The 20,267-nt window shown below is 40.8% G+C and overlaps 1 protein-coding gene across 1 annotated transcript in view; it reads right to left on the reverse strand.

The window, feature by feature from the left end:
- Positions 1-2,003: 2,003 nt before the first annotated feature.
- APP (amyloid beta precursor protein) overlaps positions 2,004-20,267 on the reverse strand; it is a 205,021-nt gene continuing 186,757 nt past the window's right edge. Inside the window, exons 15-17 of the mRNA XM_080613686.1 lie at positions 13,063-13,163; positions 9,867-10,013; positions 2,004-2,750 (exon numbers count right to left, since the gene is read on the reverse strand). Of these exons, the coding sequence (XP_080469812.1) occupies positions 2,649-2,750; positions 9,867-10,013; positions 13,063-13,163 (350 nt within the window). The 3' untranslated portion in view covers positions 2,004-2,648. The remainder of the gene's footprint in view (positions 2,751-9,866; positions 10,014-13,062; positions 13,164-20,267) is intronic.

The following is a 20,267-nucleotide window of genomic DNA, read 5'->3' on the forward strand; positions in this document are numbered from 1 at the left end:
AGAAAGAATTTTCATAAAGCTCCTTTAATGAGACCATGCTAAATTGAATTATGGCCTGTCTTCCGCTCAAAGTGGGATTTTAATATGATACTGGACATGCACAAAGAGAAGTCTTATGTATTCCTTTCTAGGGGTATGCATGACCTGTACAAGAAGACCTACACAGACAGACACGGGCCTAACCCTAAATACTTGTAAATTAAAAACCAATAATTTGGTTCTTCTGGATCAATTTGACACCTCTGCTCACCATCACCCATTATTCTGGCCCAAACAGCCCAGCTTTAAAACCAGAGATTGTAAATTCTCGGGGGACACTGGTACTCCAGGGCTCTGATCCCTTGCACTGATTTCCCTTTGATACAGCAGGGATGGGAGAGCAGAGGGAATAAACACCTGATTGGTGACAGGCAATGGGAAGCTCTGAAGTTTTTCCTGCTACTGGTTCAGAATAGCAAGTGCCTCTTCATCATCCTGCATACTCGCAGGTAGCTTGTGAAGCTGCCTGCCCTGGCTGTCCCCTTGTTGAATGACCATTCCTCCTGCTCAGCCAGCCAGCACAGCTGTGTTGCAGGTCAGCAGAGTTTTGTGGAAGGACATGGATGGGGAATGTCAAGTCAGTGCAACGGGGCTGGAAACCAGTTTCCTCTTAGCCAAGATTCAGCTGCTCACCTGAGCTGTGTAGCCCCACAGCTGCCACACTTCATCTTCTTGTGGAGACAAAAGCTGCAGGCAATGCTGGAGAAGAGGCTGCCATGGCTTGCAGACAAACTGAGTCAACAAGCGCCTTTCCCTGGATAGATACTGCTATCTTTATTCTACTCCTAACTCTTTTCTCAGTCCTGCTTTATCTAACTCATTTGCTGCAGAGAAAAGAATAATTGGCTTGCTTTCTCATGCAACACGCATCTCCAGTTTTGCTTCATGACCCAGCCCGTAGCTCTGGTAGCTGATCTCCAAGCTCAACCTGAGGGGTAGAGGCCACCTTGAAGATCAACAGGTCCACTCACCCACCACGGTCTCACCTCTCAGCAGACAAGCCCTGAGGCACAGGTTGCTGTGCTGCCACTCTCCCAGAGGGCCAAGCACTGAAGGAAGCTCTCAGTCATGCTTCCAACCAGCAATGAGCAGAAGGCGCCAGGCTGGGGTTTATGCACCACAGCTCACCATCGCCTTTGCCCTCTTCCTGCAGCTTTTGAGACAAACTATTGGTGGTGCTGTTTTACCCTCCCTGAGCACCTGCAGTCATGGCAGGGTACTGGGCTGGATGGTCGTGCAGCCTGGAAGGCTCTCCTCCATGTGTTCACCTATCAGGCACATTGCAGGGCATTACCTTGCCAGAAAGCTGGCAGCAGCAGAGCAGCGGTGAGGTGGAACTTGCCGGCAAGTCGTTGCTGGGGATGGATGGGGAGGCAGGTGAGTCATTCACACCACGCTCCTTCTGCACGAGCATGGTTGGCTGGTCAGCACAGAAACACACCACCACAACAGGGCTCCTCCAGGAATGTATTTATTTACATTAAAAGACTATTATACAAACTGAAAGAGAGGAAAAGAAAAAAAAGAGACAACACCTTAGTGGGGCAGGAGTGCTGAAGTCAGCGCCCCTCACTCCCCACCCCATCTTGCTGCCACCACCTTCCTTCTGCTCTGGTCTGATTGTGAGTGCCGCAATCCTTGTAGGAAAACCCCTTCCCACCCCTCTCAATGTGAACATCCACATTTTCTGTTTAAGTGGCTTTCAGAATCATTTTCTGCCTCCAAAGAAAACTCTTGCCCAAACTTTTTTTCTTAATTTATTTATGTAACACAGTGTAGAAAGCTGTCAATTCATAAGCAATGGTTCTGTACAATCATCTTGCAGAGGATCCCTGTTAATTTTCAACCAGCAGGCACTTTCCCCCCCCCAGAAGTGCTCACAATTAACAGGGATTCTTTTTAGTATTTTTTTTTTAAGATCAAAAAGATACATGGAAAAGAAAATAAAGTTTACCTTTCAATGCCTAAAGTGTGCACATAAAACAGGCACAAAAAAACGAATGTGTATTCCCATGATTCCTACGTCACTAATACAGCAGAGGCAACAATCTGTACAATAAAATGCAGCTGCAGAGGAAAGGAATTTCAATAACTCATCTGGAATACTTTTTAAAAAATGTTGGTTTACTTTAAAATGCATAGTGATCAGAAAAAAATGCTCAGCAAAGAGAAGCAGCTAAACCCCCACAGACACAGAAAGCATCCCCCATCAATTCTTAAAGCATATTTCAATTAGGACTTAATTTTGTCACAAATCACAAGAATAATATACAACTGGCTAAGGAGCTACATGATAAATAATTGGGAAAGAGAATCTATCCATGCACTAGTTAAATACAGCTAACCTCTTTACAGTACACAAAAAACATTCATTAATAATGTAGTGTAAAGACTGAAATGTAAAGAGAAAGAGAGAGAAAATACATTACTGATTTTATTAATTCAAGTTCAGGCATCTACTTGTGTTACAGCACAGCTGTCAAAAGGCGAGAATGAGTAAATAATAAAACAGAGTGTTTTTCTTTCTTTTCACATTATTCTATAACTGAACACCGATGGGCAGTGAAGCAATCATTCTGCTGTCCAACTCATGAGGCTGCTGTGGTGTCCTAGTTCTGCATCTGTTCAAAGAACTTGTAGGTGGGATTTTCATAGCCATTTTGCTGCATCTTGGAAAGGTGGCGCTCCTCTGGTGTCACTGCAGCATCCACCTGTCGTGAGAAGAAACCACCACCGTCAGATTCTTACTTCATTCACAGCATACCCCACATTTCCCCACTTCACAGCCATCCAACGTACTTCATACCCTCCCCTGTATACTTGGGCAGAAAGCATTGTATGAAACACAAGACAGAGTTTGTTTGACAGGTTCTTCCCTGCCTGAAAGTAAGTTAGGTCCTGGGCCAGCTCAGCCCAAATCTCACAAGAAAGTCTAAAATAAAGGTGGCTGGCAAGTGATAGGGATACTTCTCCACTAAACCGAGTATTAAACCTAAAATCTGGAGGCCCTTGCTTTGTCTGAAGAGACAACTGTCTCTGAAAGCTCTTCTCTCCAAGTTATACAGGACAGTGAGCAGCATCATGACAAAATCAATAGAAGGCCCTGCACCCAAACAGCTTTGAAGAGCAAGAGGTGTCCTTTCCAGCTCAGACAGTCATGGTTCACTTTTTGGACAGAGTAACACACAGGAGAAGATAGGGCAAAAGGAACAATTCTGCACAACTGCTGCAGGACTTCAGAACCAGCTGACCAACTCAGCAATGCTAGCTTTGGTTTCTGATGTCTGGCTCAGGAAGCATGCAACTCCACTGACAAAAAAGGGGGTATGTTTTGCATCTCCCCACTAGTCCCTCATTATTAGGTTTCTCCCCCCGCTTCATATATATATCGGTATCTATACTTAGAACCAACTGCACCTCAAAAGAAAAGAAAAAGCTTGCTAAGAAGCTGAAGGAAGTGGCTTGAAGCTGCCTTCTGTCTGTGTTGTGCTCTCAGATTTGTGCAGGTGCTGTGATCTCAAGACCAAAAAAAAATATTAATTGGGAAAAATGAGGGTCACAAGGAAATGCCAAAAGTAGCCAGGCGCAAGGTGAGCAAAAGATCCCATTGCACTCATGGAAACAGAACTCTTCTGGCTCCAAGGCTGAGCCTGGTTCGGTTCAGTTCAGTGACAAAAAGCTTGATGTGTCTGCACTGGTTTAAGTATTTCTACTTAACAAAAATTGACCTTTCTTGATTACTTGGAATGCAGGCATAAAGACAGCTCAGTCAAGACTTCTCCACTGAACACCTGCGGCAGCTCCACAAATTATTTTCTTCCTTCACTGAACATTACAGTAATATAAAACTCCATCAAATTAGAGAGGGCAAGAACAGTCTCTAAATGTTAACGAGGTATTTTACCTCTGCCGTACAAGCTCAATAGCTGTTGTGTATTCAAAACCTACCATACATACCCTGGTTATCTTGCTAACCACCTATGAAAGCAGAGCTAAGCAAGCCTGCTTGTCAGCTATTTCACTTGCTATCTGATATCTCCAGTGTTAGACAGCTCTCAAGAGAGAAGATAAAAAGCCAATTTTACCTTGTTAAAATTTAACATCAGGGAAGTGCCTAAAACTCTAGGTATGCACATTTTCCTTTGGATTCCTATAAGTAGTGACCTTTAGGAAAAAACATCCATTTATGTTTAGCATAAAAATAGCCTTTCAGCTAATGGAAAGTGTATTCTCTCAAAAAGCCTTATACAGCAGTCTAACTTACTCCAATCTTTAAATAAAAAAGTAAAGGAGAAGTACCTATGTCTGATACTCATTTAAAATATACAAGATTGGAAAGAAGCTTAGTGAGGACAGACTATGACCTTCGGTAAGTTGCTTCCTGATTCCCTGGAGAAAGATTAAGGTTATGTCCTTCCATGCCTGGGACAAACACAGGCTGTTCAGCTTACTGAGGTAGGTTATACCACAGTAGCACCGTTCCCACAGTACAACCGGAAAACGGCTCCTCTCAGAGCCATCTTCTCTCCTGATGGTCTTTTGTCTGTTTCTGAGAAGAAATGTCTCTGTGTGGCACATGTATCGGACTGCTCAGATGAACTGCTAACCCCAAATCTGATCCATTTTCATATCTGTGTCGCTTTCATGTTTCATGTTTTCCTGTCCTTTTCAACTCTCAAACTGCATTTTCAATCAACACTGTATCTTCTATCAAATCTCTTTTTCTTACACAGTAATTACACATTTTTGTGAAACGCCCAGCTTTAAGGGCCACACACTGCTTTTGCTTGCAAGCTGCTATGAAACTGTAGCTGGGAGTCCTGAGCTTTCCAGCAAGCTCCTGACTCCTGCCGGCAGGGAGCAGGATGCCAGACACAACGGATCACTGGCCTAGGCTGACACTGTGCTGCCTGTGTTTCTGATCCTGCAATGTAACTTGACCTTTCTTGTTGTTAAAATATTGCCATTAAAGGCTGTCTTCCCCCCTCCCTCCCCCTTTTTTTTCAAGTTGCATTTGTGTGGAGTGATTCTTTTACGCAACAAGTCCCAAATCCATCTATTTCTTCACCTTCTGTGACATGCTCATAGGCACTGAGATTCTGTTTACAGAGAGAAGTCACTCTTTAAGCTGCTCTTTACAGATTTCCCTTTCTTAGACATTTATGGGGGGGCAGGAGGGAGCCTGTTCTTTTTTCCCTGCTCCCTCCCTCTCCAAAAGTAGTAAAAGAAACTTATGTTCCTGAAGGATGTAAGCTCTTCCTAGCCAGCCCACATGAATGGTGAGTGCTCAGCTTGGCTGTCAACAATCATTGCGATCCATCAAGGACAAGAGAACCCCAGGGTATTTCACAGCCCATCTCCTCTTCAACCTCTACACCCAAATCCTCAAGACATTCCTGTACAACAAGGTGCTCAGCAGCCAGCATACAGCTGTGCACTCCCATTTTAAAGACTTGTCCATGTCTGCCTCTGAAGCCTCACCTATGCCCAGCAGAGAAAGCAGTGGTGGGGCAGGGTGAGAGGTAGCGAGAGATGCTATTGCTTTTTGGCAGAGCACTTGTTTTCAATGTATGTCGTCAGTGTAACAGCAGTAGGTCCTAACAAAACGACTAATCCCGCCCTGAGGATCATGCAAATTTAACAGCGTTAACTACTTCCGTTGTGACAATGTTGCCATATGCCATCTGCTGCTGCTGGAGTTGTCACGAACTAACATGGCTGCAAAGGGAAGAACAAAGCAGGGAAAACAGCAAACGTCTGTGTAGCCTTTTTCAGCACTTACAGAAAATAAGAATACAAAGCAAGTGCACAGGAAAAGCCACCCTTCCTTTCATTCTTGAAGGGGCTGCTGCAGCATCAATTCAGTCCCGGTTCTTGTGCACAATACCATGCTACTAAAGTATTGTACTGCTTCTCCAAATCAAGAAGAAAGACCTCCACTATTCACAAATAAACCCACTGACAGATTCTCTTCTAGCATGAAATTAAAGCGCAGTATGAAGCTATGGGGTTGAAGAATCAGGAAACTCTGTGTATTGATACATGCCTGGGAGCATCTTCCTTTCTGGGAGGCTCTCCCACTAGGATGGGATGCAGAGGAGGAATATGCCAGAACCTGTGCTGTACTTCATATTTAAGCTCCAAACAACACTGTATTGAACTCTGTACTCAGTTTAGCTTAAGCCTCCCACTCAGCACTTCTTATTCAAGGACTAGAAGACGTGATAAGCACACAACATAACCTGCTTGTGGGAAAGAAACGGGCTAAGACAACATAAATAAAAGAGAATCAAAGAAAGTGCAAGGCAGAAGAGGCTAAAGAATTGAAGAGAAACTAGAGAAACTTGGAAGAAAATCAGGGAGGAGAAAGAGATTAGGAAAAAATATGAGGAAGGACAGCAAAATCAGGCAGAATTTTTAATGCTCTTGCACAATATTCCATATTAAAGAGTCTCACTTTGATAAAACCAGTTTGTAGTGAAAGTCCAATAACCTCTGAAACGCGGCATTTATAGATGAAAGGGATTTACTGAGGCTCCTAGTTGCAGTCAATTTTTTTCTTTAAATTTCCCCTTTAGCCTTCAAAATGACTAGTGCTGGTACTTCCTGTTCCTTCCTGTAGCTGTCTGCTGCAGGGTAATCCATCTAGCTGCCAACCTACATGCACTATCGCTCATCCTCAGTGTCGCCTCTTCTACTCCCTTTTACCAATTTTGACTCTGCAAACTCTTCCTCATGTTCCTTACAACCTCTGTCCTAGGTATTGCTCTGCCAAACAACATGCCCTGAACCAGATTACCTCCTTGTCAGTAAATCCCTAAAGCCCTTTATCATTTCAAGAAGCTTTTTGCACCCATTATGGAGGTGACAAATTGAACGCAGCACGTAAGAGGCGTGGGTACTCTGGTGCTACTGAGAAGCAGTCTTGAGACTTCTCTTTTCTACAGCATGATGCCTCTTGAGAAAAGAGCTCGGATGGGTAGGTAACCTCTGTTGAGACTGTTTGTCCATCTATCCCCTTCTGCTCCATCAGCCTATGGATCTTTCACAAAGAAAATCTTAACGCTGAGTCAGGGAGATGGCAATGCTGCAGAAAAATTCACATGCTGCCTCTACACACATGGGGCAGATCAATAAAACAGGGAGGAGATGCTGGCGGCCCTCAGATTCACTGAACACAATGATAAATGGATGTTGCCTAATATACACTTGCAGATCAGACTCTTGAGAGATGGGCTTTGGAGAGTACTACAGCAATTTTAATGTCATCTGTGCTAGTGCTGTGAGCCCTCCCATTGTCACCTCTCTCCACGTACTCCTGCTGGAGGTGCTGCCTCCATAACAAATAAGCTTCAAAGAGAAGATTCTCACAGAGGACAAGCTGAGACAGTCAGCCACTGTCCAGAGCACAGGAGAGGTGAGAATCTCTTTTGCCACCTGCTTTCATGGAGGAAGTAACCTCCTGCAGACAGCTCCTATGTGCACACATAACAGCTAATTCCTCAGTCAGTTATTTACTTAGCTGTGGAAGTCTTTTTCCTGAGGAAGCTGAAACACTTTGAAACATTTTCACTCTCAGATGTGGGAGAAAATCATTATGACACTTTTTCTAAACAGGACAAGTATATTCCTACTCAGAGCTTCAAAAAAGGCCAACAGGATTTTTAATAACATCTATTGTTACAGAAATCATAGTGAAATGAGAAGTAGTACTACGGAATTGACTTTCTGGAAGATAAGCATACAGGTGGAATAGGACCTCTTTTGTAATCTTGCATCCATTATCACAGAGTTAAATTCTCACAGTAACTTCTGACATGCAACAAACAGGTTGCAAGATTTGTTACCATATACTCAGCCAACCTAGATCTCATGTACAGTTATTTTCACATCAAGTGGTTTGCTCTTTCATGCTTTTTAAAGGTGTGCTGCTGCTAAATAGATTAATCCTCTCTAGAATGGAACAGCTTAATTTTGAAAGCATTTTATGATTAAACATCAATTGTATATGGATCTATGGATTGTATCTGGATTCCCTCCCCCCCAGATAAGTGCTACAGAATTTTTACCAACCTAGGAAAACATAGATGTTATGCCTTTCTTGCAGGCGACAAGCTCAGACAGTGAGGTCACGCAGTCTGCCAAGACCACAGAGCAAGCCTGGCAGAATGAAGAATCCTGCCTGCCAATGCCACACACAATGCAGCAAATCTACAAGGCAAAACCATCTACAGTGTGGTACTATAAATCAACTAATATCTTGGTACATCCACACGCTATGGCTTTACGGTTGTATCTGTGAATTGTTTTTTATTCCCTACGTGATAATGTCATTTTGACATGAATTACTTGTTCAGCCTGTGCATGTTATTTCTAGTCCAACATTTCCAAATTCATTGTCACTGAAGAAAGTGTGTAGGAATCCAGGATTATCTTTGCTATGCTGCTCTATCAGGTGAAGCTCACCTGAAGTTTTAAGGTGTTACTGCAGTAATGGTCTGTCTACATTTAATGTCTGATTCAGGCCTTTAGCCTAGCAAGCCTCCTGGCCTAGTCCGTTGCCGCTAAATTCACCCGAAGAAGGGTCTGATGTGCAACTGTTGGCAGCAGCTATCAACTTTGTGGTTTAAAACTAAAACCTGTTTCAATTTTCTACAAAATGGGCGGAAAGCTTTCATATGGAAAGTTAAAGCTGAAATTATTGTTTGATATTTCCTGTCTCTTGGTCCAATATTCTGCTGTCCGCTCAAATCTCACCCCAAACAGTTGGTGCTCTTCTGACCATGTCTCTTTGGAAGCTTCAAACCACAGGGGCAACCACAGCATGGAAGCAGGGATGCATAAGCACTGTGCAAAGGCTTACTCAAGTATTTTTAAGAAATATTTTTAAGACCCTTCGTTGCCCCAGACAATGGAATACATGCATCAGGAAGCAAGTATATCTCTAGCAAGACCAAAGCTAGGTTCATCTGACTCAAGGTGAAACCAACATAACAAGACCTGGAAGGAAAAACATGCATCTCTAGTCCTTGCTAGCACAAATACTATCCACAAACCAGACACTCACACAGTAAACTATGCATCAATAAGCAAGAGGGAAAAAAAAGTTGTATGAACCCCCTTCCATTTCTCAGAATTAAAATTTTTCTACTTACAGAGATCTTGTCTTAAATCCAAGCAACAGATGAAGCATTTTAAGTTGCTGCAAACTGAGCAAAAATTTACTTGGTAGACTGGGAAGACACAAGGGTTTTCACTTTGAAAACCTCATGTAAGAGTCTATGTATTATTTGTTTCTCAAATCTATGAGTTTCAGATTAGCCATAAATCAAAAACTGTTAGTGGCAAAAGGAAATCTTGTTTATACAACAAAAAGTAATAAAGTATCTGTATAGGGAAAATCCTTGTCATGTACAGCACAATCCACAGAAGAGCTGCCTCAAATGTTTATTTGCAAGCTAAATAAAGAATTCTCTGCGTGTGAACTCCCAACAACAGTAAACCCAGATTTTTCGTCTTGTGCAGTTTCTGTTCATTGCCCACTTAAATTTCCTATAAAATGAACCTTCACATTACGTGGTAATTGGTCTGGGATAATTCCAAAAGAGATATTTGTGGTTTTACACCCAACTTAACATGGTTTATATTGTGCCTGCATTTACTAAATAAGGCAATTTGATTCCACTCTGCTAGATGCAACTACTCCAACTCTGAACACGAGGCTTGCCAAAACCATGGTTTCTTCGTTTGTAAATATATTTATAGAGAGAGCAGTGTGTTGACTGTTGTACATGTGACACCAGTTGTGCTTGGTAGTTTTTTCTTACCTCCACAACTCCATGATGAATAGATGTGTACTGCTTCTTCTTCAGCATCACCAAAGTAATGACAATGACTGTTGCTATGACAACACCTCCCACCATAAGTCCAATGATGGCACCTTTATTTGAACCCACATCTTCAGCAAAGAACACCTAAAAAGAAAAATAAAGGAAGGTGGCTAATAAAACGCTCACTGAATATCCGGTTAACCTGTCCAGCAATATAAAGCTTGTTGAAGAACCAGTAATTAAACACTACTGCACATCATTCCAATCATTCAAAACTGGATCGCTATACCACAATGCTCTCACAGCTGGAGAAGAGCAATTTGTGAAATCTGGATTGCCTTTGGTGTAGCAGTGCGGTGGCTAAGGGGAAGACTCATCTCCGTGTTTCTGCTTCATACAGGTCTTAAGATAGCAGCTGCTTTTTTTCTTGGGTAAGCGAGTCAATGTAATTGCAAAATGGCTGATGAGCATGTAGAGGAGTAACCACAAAGCATACAGATTTTTTACTTTTAGAATTCTAATCATTAAAGTGCTCACAAATCTACATCTATATGGCTTGCTTGGACCATGATGCATTTCTTTTATCAAAGAGTAGTGAAGACCTGTAGGACAACAGTGGAACTTGCACGCGGTTGAGGTTAGAAGAAGATTCTTACACCAAAGAGACAGAGTCCAGCCATGCTGATTTAAGTGATCAGCAAGGGATGCTTCAAGATTTTGCAGAGTAAAGGGAGATGGGTGATGACAATGCTCATGTGAGACCTAGATGAGGTAACAGTTGTGTGAAAACTCAGATCACCTGAATTATACATATTGATGACAACAAGGGCAGCAAGATGCTTTACCATGCATTCAGTAAGACTGGCTTTTAGCAACAGGAGCAGGTATGAAAAGTGGTGCTTGTTTTCACTGTCCTGTTTTGTATTCAAGCAATATGCTAGATTACTTCACATCTATGCATATTTTACAAACCTTTTATCCGCTTGTCAATAGCAGCCTTTTACTATTATTATTTTTAACCAAAATGGGCAAAAAGGATTACATTCACAGAATTGTAAGACTACCTCACTCTGAAAGACTAAATACTTTGACAAGTATGTAACAAAAATGCAGAGGGAAGCAGGAAACCAGCTGAGAATTATAATGAGTTGTATAACATTTGCACTTTAAGAAACACAACCTTCCTCAGAGAGGTATTAAAGCATGCAGTATAAATATTTATATTGTTCCTAGTCATAAGCAAAAAATATGTTTGAACAAGGTTAAGAATTCACTAGAACATACACACAATGGACAGTGTTGGCATAAGCTGAAATGAAGTAGTAATTTCTTCTGACAATTTTACCTGCCTGGGACTGAAATTCTGTTACCATACTATTTAGGAGCACTGTTGAAATGTCCCAGCTAATATACATGTGCAACGGAGGAAGGCCTTAAGCACTTTGAGCCGTGAATACCAACTTAATGACAGTTAAAACATGAACATCCATAAAGGAGAAAATAACTGCAATTTCAGCTCAATTCAGAACTTTGCGTGTAAAATACAATGTGCAGCTGAATTCAAAGCTATATATATCCTAAGGAGACCGTTTCAATACATCCTAACAGGGCACAGAGGAGGAAAACATAGATGAAAAAGTATTTTCTGTTTAATGCTTTTGAATTAAAGCTAATGGAGAAGGGCATTGGCTAGGATATGGCATGTTGTAGACAAGCAATACTGTGTAAGCCATCACTCACTACTTTCTCAGCAATACCAGTCTCCCTGCTCAGTTTCAACTGAAAAAGACAACCTAGAGGACAGCTTGCCAATATTTAAATAACAGTTGTACCTATGAGTAAGAAGTATGGCATAAAATGCTTTAAAAGGCTGGAAAGATCCTATTTTAAGCATAACACAGATTACCCAAATGCAGGGATTACAACTCATTCCCTATCAGCCACTGTGGTTAAGTGTTGTTTCCAGCATCAAACTGCTCAGGGTGGTATCAAACCACTTAAACATTAAAGGTTACTGCTGGGAAGCGCATATGACACAGGATCAGTAACTACTGGGTCTGAAATACATTCCTGCATGTGCCTTCCCTTCAGTAAACTGCACGGGTTTACTCCATCAGGATGTTTAACCCATTTGAGCAAGCATGTCAGAATTTCCCAGATTAGTGCTAATGCATTTTGGATTAGCTCGTCAAACTGGGAATTCTCAGCTCTCAGCATCAAAGAGATGGCAGAATATCTGTTCATGCAGTGATTGCCTAGTTCAAATGCAAATTTGAGTCCCACGTTAATTTTAATTTTCAGCACTACTTAGCTTTAAGAATATATTAAGAAAAAAAGCTTTCGAGTTTAATATCTGGATAATGAAAGTCATAGAACTGAAATCTCACCATGTAATATACCTTTAAAAAAGAGGAAGCAGGAAAGGTTTGTAGTCAACATTGCTGTATGTGTTCTTCATTACTTATTAAGGGATTGAAAAAAGCTTTTAGAAAATGCTTGTTCTAGCTTACATTATTTTTGGTTGCTACTTTTGTGCTCAAAGCACAGTTCAAATGGGCAACATTTTGCTCCTACCTGCTCTTCACCTGTTAGTAATTTAATATACTTTAAGGAGCAAAACACACAGATAAATCCAAGTATAATTAAGGCCAGTAGAGAATCTCCTCTTATCCCAAGTAGGCAATATTGCAAAAAGTTACGCTCCATGGAGTTCAGCCTCCTTCATGCACTACCACCATCTGTTTTGACAGCAAAGGAATCTATTCCTGAAACAGAGCCACTCTATTTTTTGCTGCATCATGCTGTGGGTGTCTCCACAGCACTTTTCTTCTGTTCTTTTTTAAACTTACTTACCATCCTCCTCCCTCTGTATACCTTCTCTTTAGTTACGAGACCATGATGAAGGGTTTGACAAGCATTTCCCATATGACCACATATAGTCACATGGCAGTGCAATGCAGGTACTATCAGAATTTCCCCTCACTTGAGACTTAATGGCTTTCCCTCCTCTCTGCTGACATGATTCCAAGTTTACTCTCATTTAAACGAGAACCAGAAAAATCATCATCTGTTCACACGAAATCTTTCAGCATTCACATCACTCAGGGGAAAAATGGCCGTAACTGAACCATTAGTTCAAGACTTAATTAGCAACTCAAAATGGACACGTGGAAAGCACTGTTTGTTCACTCACCAGCTTTTGATGATGAACTTCATATCCTGAGTCATGCCGGAATTCCGCATCCATCTTCACTTCAGAAATCTCTTCTGTTTTAACATTGGTCAACCCAGAACCTGCATTGCACCGCAATGATAATTCATTAAAGTCATCGACTCAATTACATTTTGCTCACCTCCACCATTACAAGAGCAGACGGCAATCATTCACGCGGAGGAGGCGTGGTGCAGTGTGAGAGGGAACTGGGAGGAAAGTCAGGTACATTGGATGCTTCAGTCCCACTGAGGTGACACAGAATGAGCTGGTAAAATTTCTCCTCTGTTGAATGTTCCTTAATCCACTGCAGCTATGTTGGTACAAGCATCAAAGTCTTTCAGCATGAAACTATGCAAAAACTAAGCTGCAAGGGACCAATAAAAGTCTCCTGAATTGGCTCACAGGATGCAGACAGATCTGCTCTGACAGCCTCTTTAACAATGTCAAGAAAATTTGGTATTTAGGCTGAAATCTTCCTCCTCCCTAAACTCAGGCTGATGTAAGGAAAAAAACCACACAGCCGCGGTGTAAGGTGGGAACCCCAGGTACGAAATTTTCTTGCTTCCTGTGGGTCTGTACTTTTTATGCAAGCATGCACAAATAAGGGTTATTAAAATGTTCAAGTTTACACAGTTCTCACTTGTTTGTGTAAAGGGGAGATGCTACAGTTGTCTAACTGGAAAGATGACCAGGATTTTCTCCTAGAAAACAGCCTGAGGAGAATGAGCCAGATTTAAAACAGCTAAGCAGTACACCCTGTATGTGTGTCCTGAATGAATGTTTTGTCCTGAAAAGCTGGCTCTGGCTTATAAAGAACATATGGGTATTCATGTAGCTGGTTATTTTCCTGCTCAGTACCAACTGATTGACATTTGTATTTCTTGGAGGTACAAACACTGCAGAAGCATGGTGTTTATGAGAAGTTATTTCCTCACCCTATCTAATGTAATAAGAACAAACTGGTTTTAATTCCTTGTCTATATTTATTTTAGCATTTTAGCACCCCGCCTCCTCTCCCCAAGCCTTCCTTCTTAGTATTTTGGGCTGACCTCAGGCTCTGATGCAGAGGAAGAACCTCTTTTTAAAATTCTCAACATTACTGACTGCTCTTGTGCTCCAACGTGTCTCTGGACTCTCAATAAATTCTTGAATACTTCCATGTGCCAATGAGCTCCACAGTCTGAAGTAGCACTCAATGCAAGAATTATTGCCCTTTTATTGCCTTTGAATGTGCAATTTCTTTTTCATTAAATGCTGATTTATTTGTGTATTATGAGTCAGCAAGAATAGACCTTTCCAAGAACTTCTCTGGCCTGTACAGACAATCGAATTCAAAAGTTCTGAACTTTCTTTTCACAATAAACATGCAAAGGAGAGAACACGAATCATCTTCACACAGTGAAGTATTTATGGTTATTTTCCTGAGCAGTCTGACTGCCCATAAATTCTACCTTATAAGTGTCTTTTTTTTTTTTTTTAAGGAATAAAGCACTTACTTAAAGATCTCAAATTTCTTTATTAAGCATCTGATTTTTGATGCCACATTACTGTACTGACACAAGTATACTTTAACATTTATATATGAGAGCATTTCTAAACATAAGAACCGTAAAGTACTTGAGGAGTTGCAGATTGAGAAAACCATCATGTTCTGTGAATGACATGCAGGAGGACATGGAGGTGAAGAAAATAAAGCCCAGGTGGCACCTGAAGAGAGGTTTAACATTCTATCCTTGAAGCAGCTATGGTTTTCCAGATTAAAACAGGAATAAAATTTACTCTCCTTTGCACATCATTTCAAAACAGTCTCTAAACCTGCGTCAGTCGGAAGTGAAGAAAATGAAAATGTGTATCTGGCTGCACGCCCCTTCAACCCTTTTCGTTTTTAGGATCAAAGTGGATGGGGAAATACCCAACAGTAGAAAAGCAGTTTCTCGCACCAATTAAACAGCTGGGGGAAAGGGCTTTCCCAGGACTTCATTCACTACCCAGAGCTGTAGTGGCTGATGAGGCGGCCATCTCCCAGCTGCTTACCATTGTGCATAGCCACACTTGCTGCACCTTTGACGTGCTGGCAAAAACACCACATGGAAACTTCCCCAAGGCAAGGGCCTGGGGAATTGCACAACTCTCCTGCTACAACTGGCAAATTCACTGAAGCTATAAACATTGATTAGAACATATCCATACATAAATCGGTGAAGAAACAAGTTGTCTTTTGTTGAGGGAAGTCCTGCCTCCCAAACCTCCTAAGAGGTCACTGGAACAGTTAGGAACCACATGGGAAACAGTGATTCGGCTTGGATGACAAAGATTAAAAGGGAAAGTCCTACATGACTTTCCATAACTGATTAAAAGGCAGGAAATGAAGTGTAAATACACAGCCATTTTAAACAATGGAGGAAGGTTACCAGCAGGGTCCCACAAGGATCTGTGCTGTGCTGTTTGTAAAGTGACCTGGATAAGGGAGTGAATAGTGATGTGACAAAGTTTATTGACAAAAAAGAAAAACAGAGGATAGTCAAAGTACAACCAGCTGCAAAGAACCGCAGAAGGATATTACAAATTCTCAGTGCACAATAAGAGGGAAATTATATTCATGTTGTTATAATATAAAGTGGTGCTCGCAGGGACACACAGCCCTAATACATACACAACAATAGGCTCTAAATTATCTCTGTTCCACTCAGGACAGAGACCTTGCAGTCACTGTGGGTAACTCTCTGTGGGCAGTTGGCTCAGTAGCAGTCAAAAAGTCAAAGAGAAAGACAGGCTAATTATGAGGGAACAGAGAAAACAGAAAACATTGTTACTGTGCTGTATAAATGATGTATCCTCATTTTAAATCTGGCCATCCATTCTGGCCACCCCACCTCAAACGAAGGCAGAACAAGGAAACATACAATGCAGGGAGACACAGACAATCACTGGTATGGAATGGTTTCGGTACATGAAGGACTAGACAAATTGTGAGTCTTCAGATTGGAACAGACAACCCAGGGGTAACACTAGAGAGTTATTCACATGACTGTGAATGACAAGGAGAAAGTCTACACAAATGGTCATTCATTATTTCTTCTAGCAAATTACAGGTCATCAACATGGCTATGACACAGCAGATTAAAAATTAATGAAAGCATATATATTGGCATAATGCAAAATTGGACTGTGGAACTCACTGGCACAAATCACACGGATGTTCAAAATACAAAGGAACACAAGCAAAAAAGAATGCTCCATCCACGGTTACTAAGAACAACAGTGACAATAAAATTTCCAGTCCTGGAACCGATCAAAGGCTGGCTGCCAAAAGCTCAGTGGATGTGCCAGGAGTGTAAGGCAGACATGAAGTCTGTAAGTATCCTGCATGCACCACTGCTAGAGGCAGGATAATGGACTTGGGTACTTCTGCTCTTGGTGTATGACCACTTTTACTAAAAGCAAGCTACGATAGCTCAGACCATGTGTCCTTGTTAGCTTCCGTTAAGCAGAGCCATAGGCAGGACTTACAGCACCATTTCAGGGGGCAGAACAGGTCAGGGGCCTTCACCTCAATGAGTGAGCAACAGAGGATAAATTCATCAGTAGTCTCAGCTGCTGGGAAAGTGCAGGCTCAGGCTTCCCTAAAGCCACAACTCTTTGAGGGCTGGGTTGCCTCTCTTCCTCCCTCCCATCTAACAGCAGCATTTGAGCTGTACTTCCAGCATGCAGTGGGTTAAACAATCTTTTGCCTTGATATCAGGCAGAAATATTTTGCTTTGGGCCAGGTGACCAAGGTCTGGTGGCCTACTTGGCCTTACCAATCCATAAAACCTCCAGGAGATCTGAACACAAAGTAGGACCTGCTATTAGGAAGTTAATGACTAATTAAAACTTAGTTTTGGTAGCTAGCACAGGCAAAAGGTCAGAAACAGAAAACTCTTCTGTTGCACTAACAAACCTGATGGCAATTTTTTCTTTCCTCCTATCTGCCTTTGAGTTGAGGAAAACAACTTTTAGAAGTATGACTGCGGTAAACCGGCAGTCTCCTGAAAATATCTGATTACACAGTAAGAGAAGCAGGACTGTACTGGAATCTATTAAGTATCTGGTATGAGACAAAAATATGTATCTGGGGCTATAAATGCCTTTCCACCATGTTACTTTATAGAATTTAGACTTTCTATTTAACAGGCTTCTCTTTATTTCCAGTTAATTCACTTTCTTGTCCTGGTCACTACATATTTAGACCTACATGGTAAAATAAAAGATTTTTCAAAGGTAGTTACTGAAGAAGGAACCCTCACATCAGAGGTCTGTGAATCAGGTTAAGATGCAAACAGCTAAGGGCTACCTATACCACTCTACTCTTGTGCTGAAGACAAGCATACAAAGCAAAGTTATCTATAAGAACTTTAATTCTGACACAAAATAATGCTTTTTCACTAGCAAGTCTAAAGTACCCAAACACAAAAGCCAATGTAAAGCAGGAAAAGTGACCGCAACAGCCTCACAAATAATAATTATTAGTGCTTTTCCTCATGAATTACATACTATCTTTAGGGAGCTGCATTCCTAATTACTTCAATTTAAAAATGCTACATTTCAGCTGGCAAACATATTAACTTGCAACTCCTTAGAAAAACTGACAAAACTATTTAGTCATCAAAGACACAGGCTTAAAAGCATCTAGTAAAATCCAGCAAAATAAGCTATGATGGCACTTAATTCTATTGCTGTCAATTAGCAATGTTAACTGCTTTTATACATACATGTGTACACATGTACATGCGTGCACACACATACACATCACCAAACATCAAAGAGAGCACCACATGAAAACCTTGTTGTTCCTTGCCCTTAAAGGAAAAATAAATGGACCGCTCCCCCCATGGAGTTAAAACCTACTCATATAAAAAAAAGTAAGTAGCTACTTTACAGAACACCTTATTCGTACACAGAGAGCTTTTGTGTTTGTGTAACATAAATTTAGGCTTTAAGAAGAATAAGGGTATAGAATGAATTCCAGCAAGGATGCAATTAGGTGTTCATTATCTACTACACTACTTGTTAATACTAGTAGTTAAGTAACAGCCTAGCAAGATTTGTGATTTTGTTTTTCAAGGATTTGAAACAGGATTTAGCTGTGCCTATGGTTTTCCAGTTACTTTTAGAGTTAAAAATTAAACCTCCAAGTGAAGCACAGCTGAAACTACCAGACCTGGGTGGTCTCTAGGCAAGGAAAATGAAAGGTAGGATGTTTTAAGCAACAGATGAAATGACTGCATTCAGAAAAGCATTTAATTCCATGTCCATGAATGGTCTTTGAGTAATGGCAAGAACAAGAAAAGATTTGTTGAATCAAGGCCTGTTACAAGTGTAGTAAACAGCTTCTCTGGGTAAAGATTCATCTACAATAAACGGGTGGATGGAAAGGAATGAGGTGTTTGAACAATTACCTGCATGTTCTTCCAACTATTACTTCCATATGACTCTATGACTTTGTACAGGTCATTTCATTTTGAAATGAAAGAAGAATGAAGATTATATACTCGATTTTGCAAGGACAACCCAAATATCCTTGAGGACTAAGTACTTGTAAGACTGCATGGAACTAAAATCTTCTGGTCTTTTCTAGAAGTCAGTGAAATGGTGGTTTGCTTTAGCTTTGTGGATGACTAGAGGTCTCTCAAATTGGAGAAAGCAGAAAATAAGTGCAAAAAAGAATGCTATCTTTTTTTAAAAAAAGAATCTCATTGGAACTTAGTATGAGATATCCTGTCTAAGAACACCAGAGATTATTTTAAATGTGTGCAAAAATGAAGAATCCAAATAAGTAAAATTTGATAATCTTTCTGGTATGTCAATGCAGATGCTGTGCATATGCACAGATAATTGCATTCACAGTTAATAATGATCTAATTTATAAAACAAAACAATCTAATGGAAAAAATCCATTAATGATTTTTACTTGGTAGCTGCAGACAATTGGTTTAAGTTAACTGTATTGAACTAGTACCACTTAGAGAGGAAAAAAACCCTGGCCATTTCTGTCAAGAAAATCATAAATAATTCACTAAGCTGCTCTACGCCCTCACCTCATACAGATTGCAGCAGATGTGCTAATGATTCTGCAGAACAGCTATCGGGCTCAGAGCCTCTGCAACCACGTATGAAAAAAACCCCCTCAGCTTTCTATATAATGTAATAAAGACGGACATGTAATGATTTATCAGCAGAAGGGCAAGAGACACAGAAGCAGCTTTATGTGCAATGTCTCCTCAAAACTCTGGACTGACTGCAAAAACAATCAACTGACAGAGTTGGGAGAATGTAAACCAACCCCCAAACTGTATTACATGGAAGAAAGTAACACAGTTAATATAACAAAATTCTTGCACTGTGAATAATGGTCATCCTGAGAGTGATATCATTACAGCTGCTAGTGGTATAATTACAACTGCAACTGTGCAGCAGATGATAATATGATCAACCCTGAACAGAGCACTGGTTGTTTGCTTTATCACCTTGAATTTCAGAAAATGTGCTGACGCTAAGCAGCCTCCATTCTGATGTAGGTTCTCTAATCTTCACTCAGTTTCCACAGATCAGACCTGAGGAATTAACATTAGTAAAAAGGATCTTGCTTATGAGTATTTAAAAAAGTTTTTGTATGTATCTTTATGTGTGTATATACATAAATATATGCATAAAATAAAAATAATCTCTATATATACACACAAAGAGGGAAAAGTTACTATTAAACCCAGAATTCAGCTGCAAGAAATTAAATGTTTGTCCTGAAAAACCAACCTCTGGGCACAGGCGAGAAGGAAACACTATTGCAAAAGCTGTTATAGTTAGGCTACCAAGGAAAGAGGTATTTCTATTTGAAGCTCTTCCGGTGGAAGTTCTCAGGCTGGACTGAAGCCTTCTAATATTTCCCTGTACACAGCAGTTTGTAAAGAGAAGGAAACATCATAAAGCTCTTATTTTGCGCTATATTAAAAACCAGCTCCGTGATGACTGCTTAGTACATCTATTTTCCTTGCCTCTGACCTTTTTCAGTAGAGACAAGAAAGGGATTTAAGCATAATTCTTATTTTTGTTCCCCTATTTGTGTATTAAAAAGTAGAAGGACAGTATGTTGAAGCACTAGGCTCCTTTTCAAACAGCGGTGTCAATCATACAGATGTTGTATCTAT

This window comes from Psittacula echo (assembly GCF_963264785.1).
Source record: "Psittacula echo genome assembly, chromosome: 3".
In the NCBI taxonomy this organism is placed as follows: domain Eukaryota; kingdom Metazoa; phylum Chordata; class Aves; order Psittaciformes; family Psittacidae; genus Psittacula; species Psittacula echo.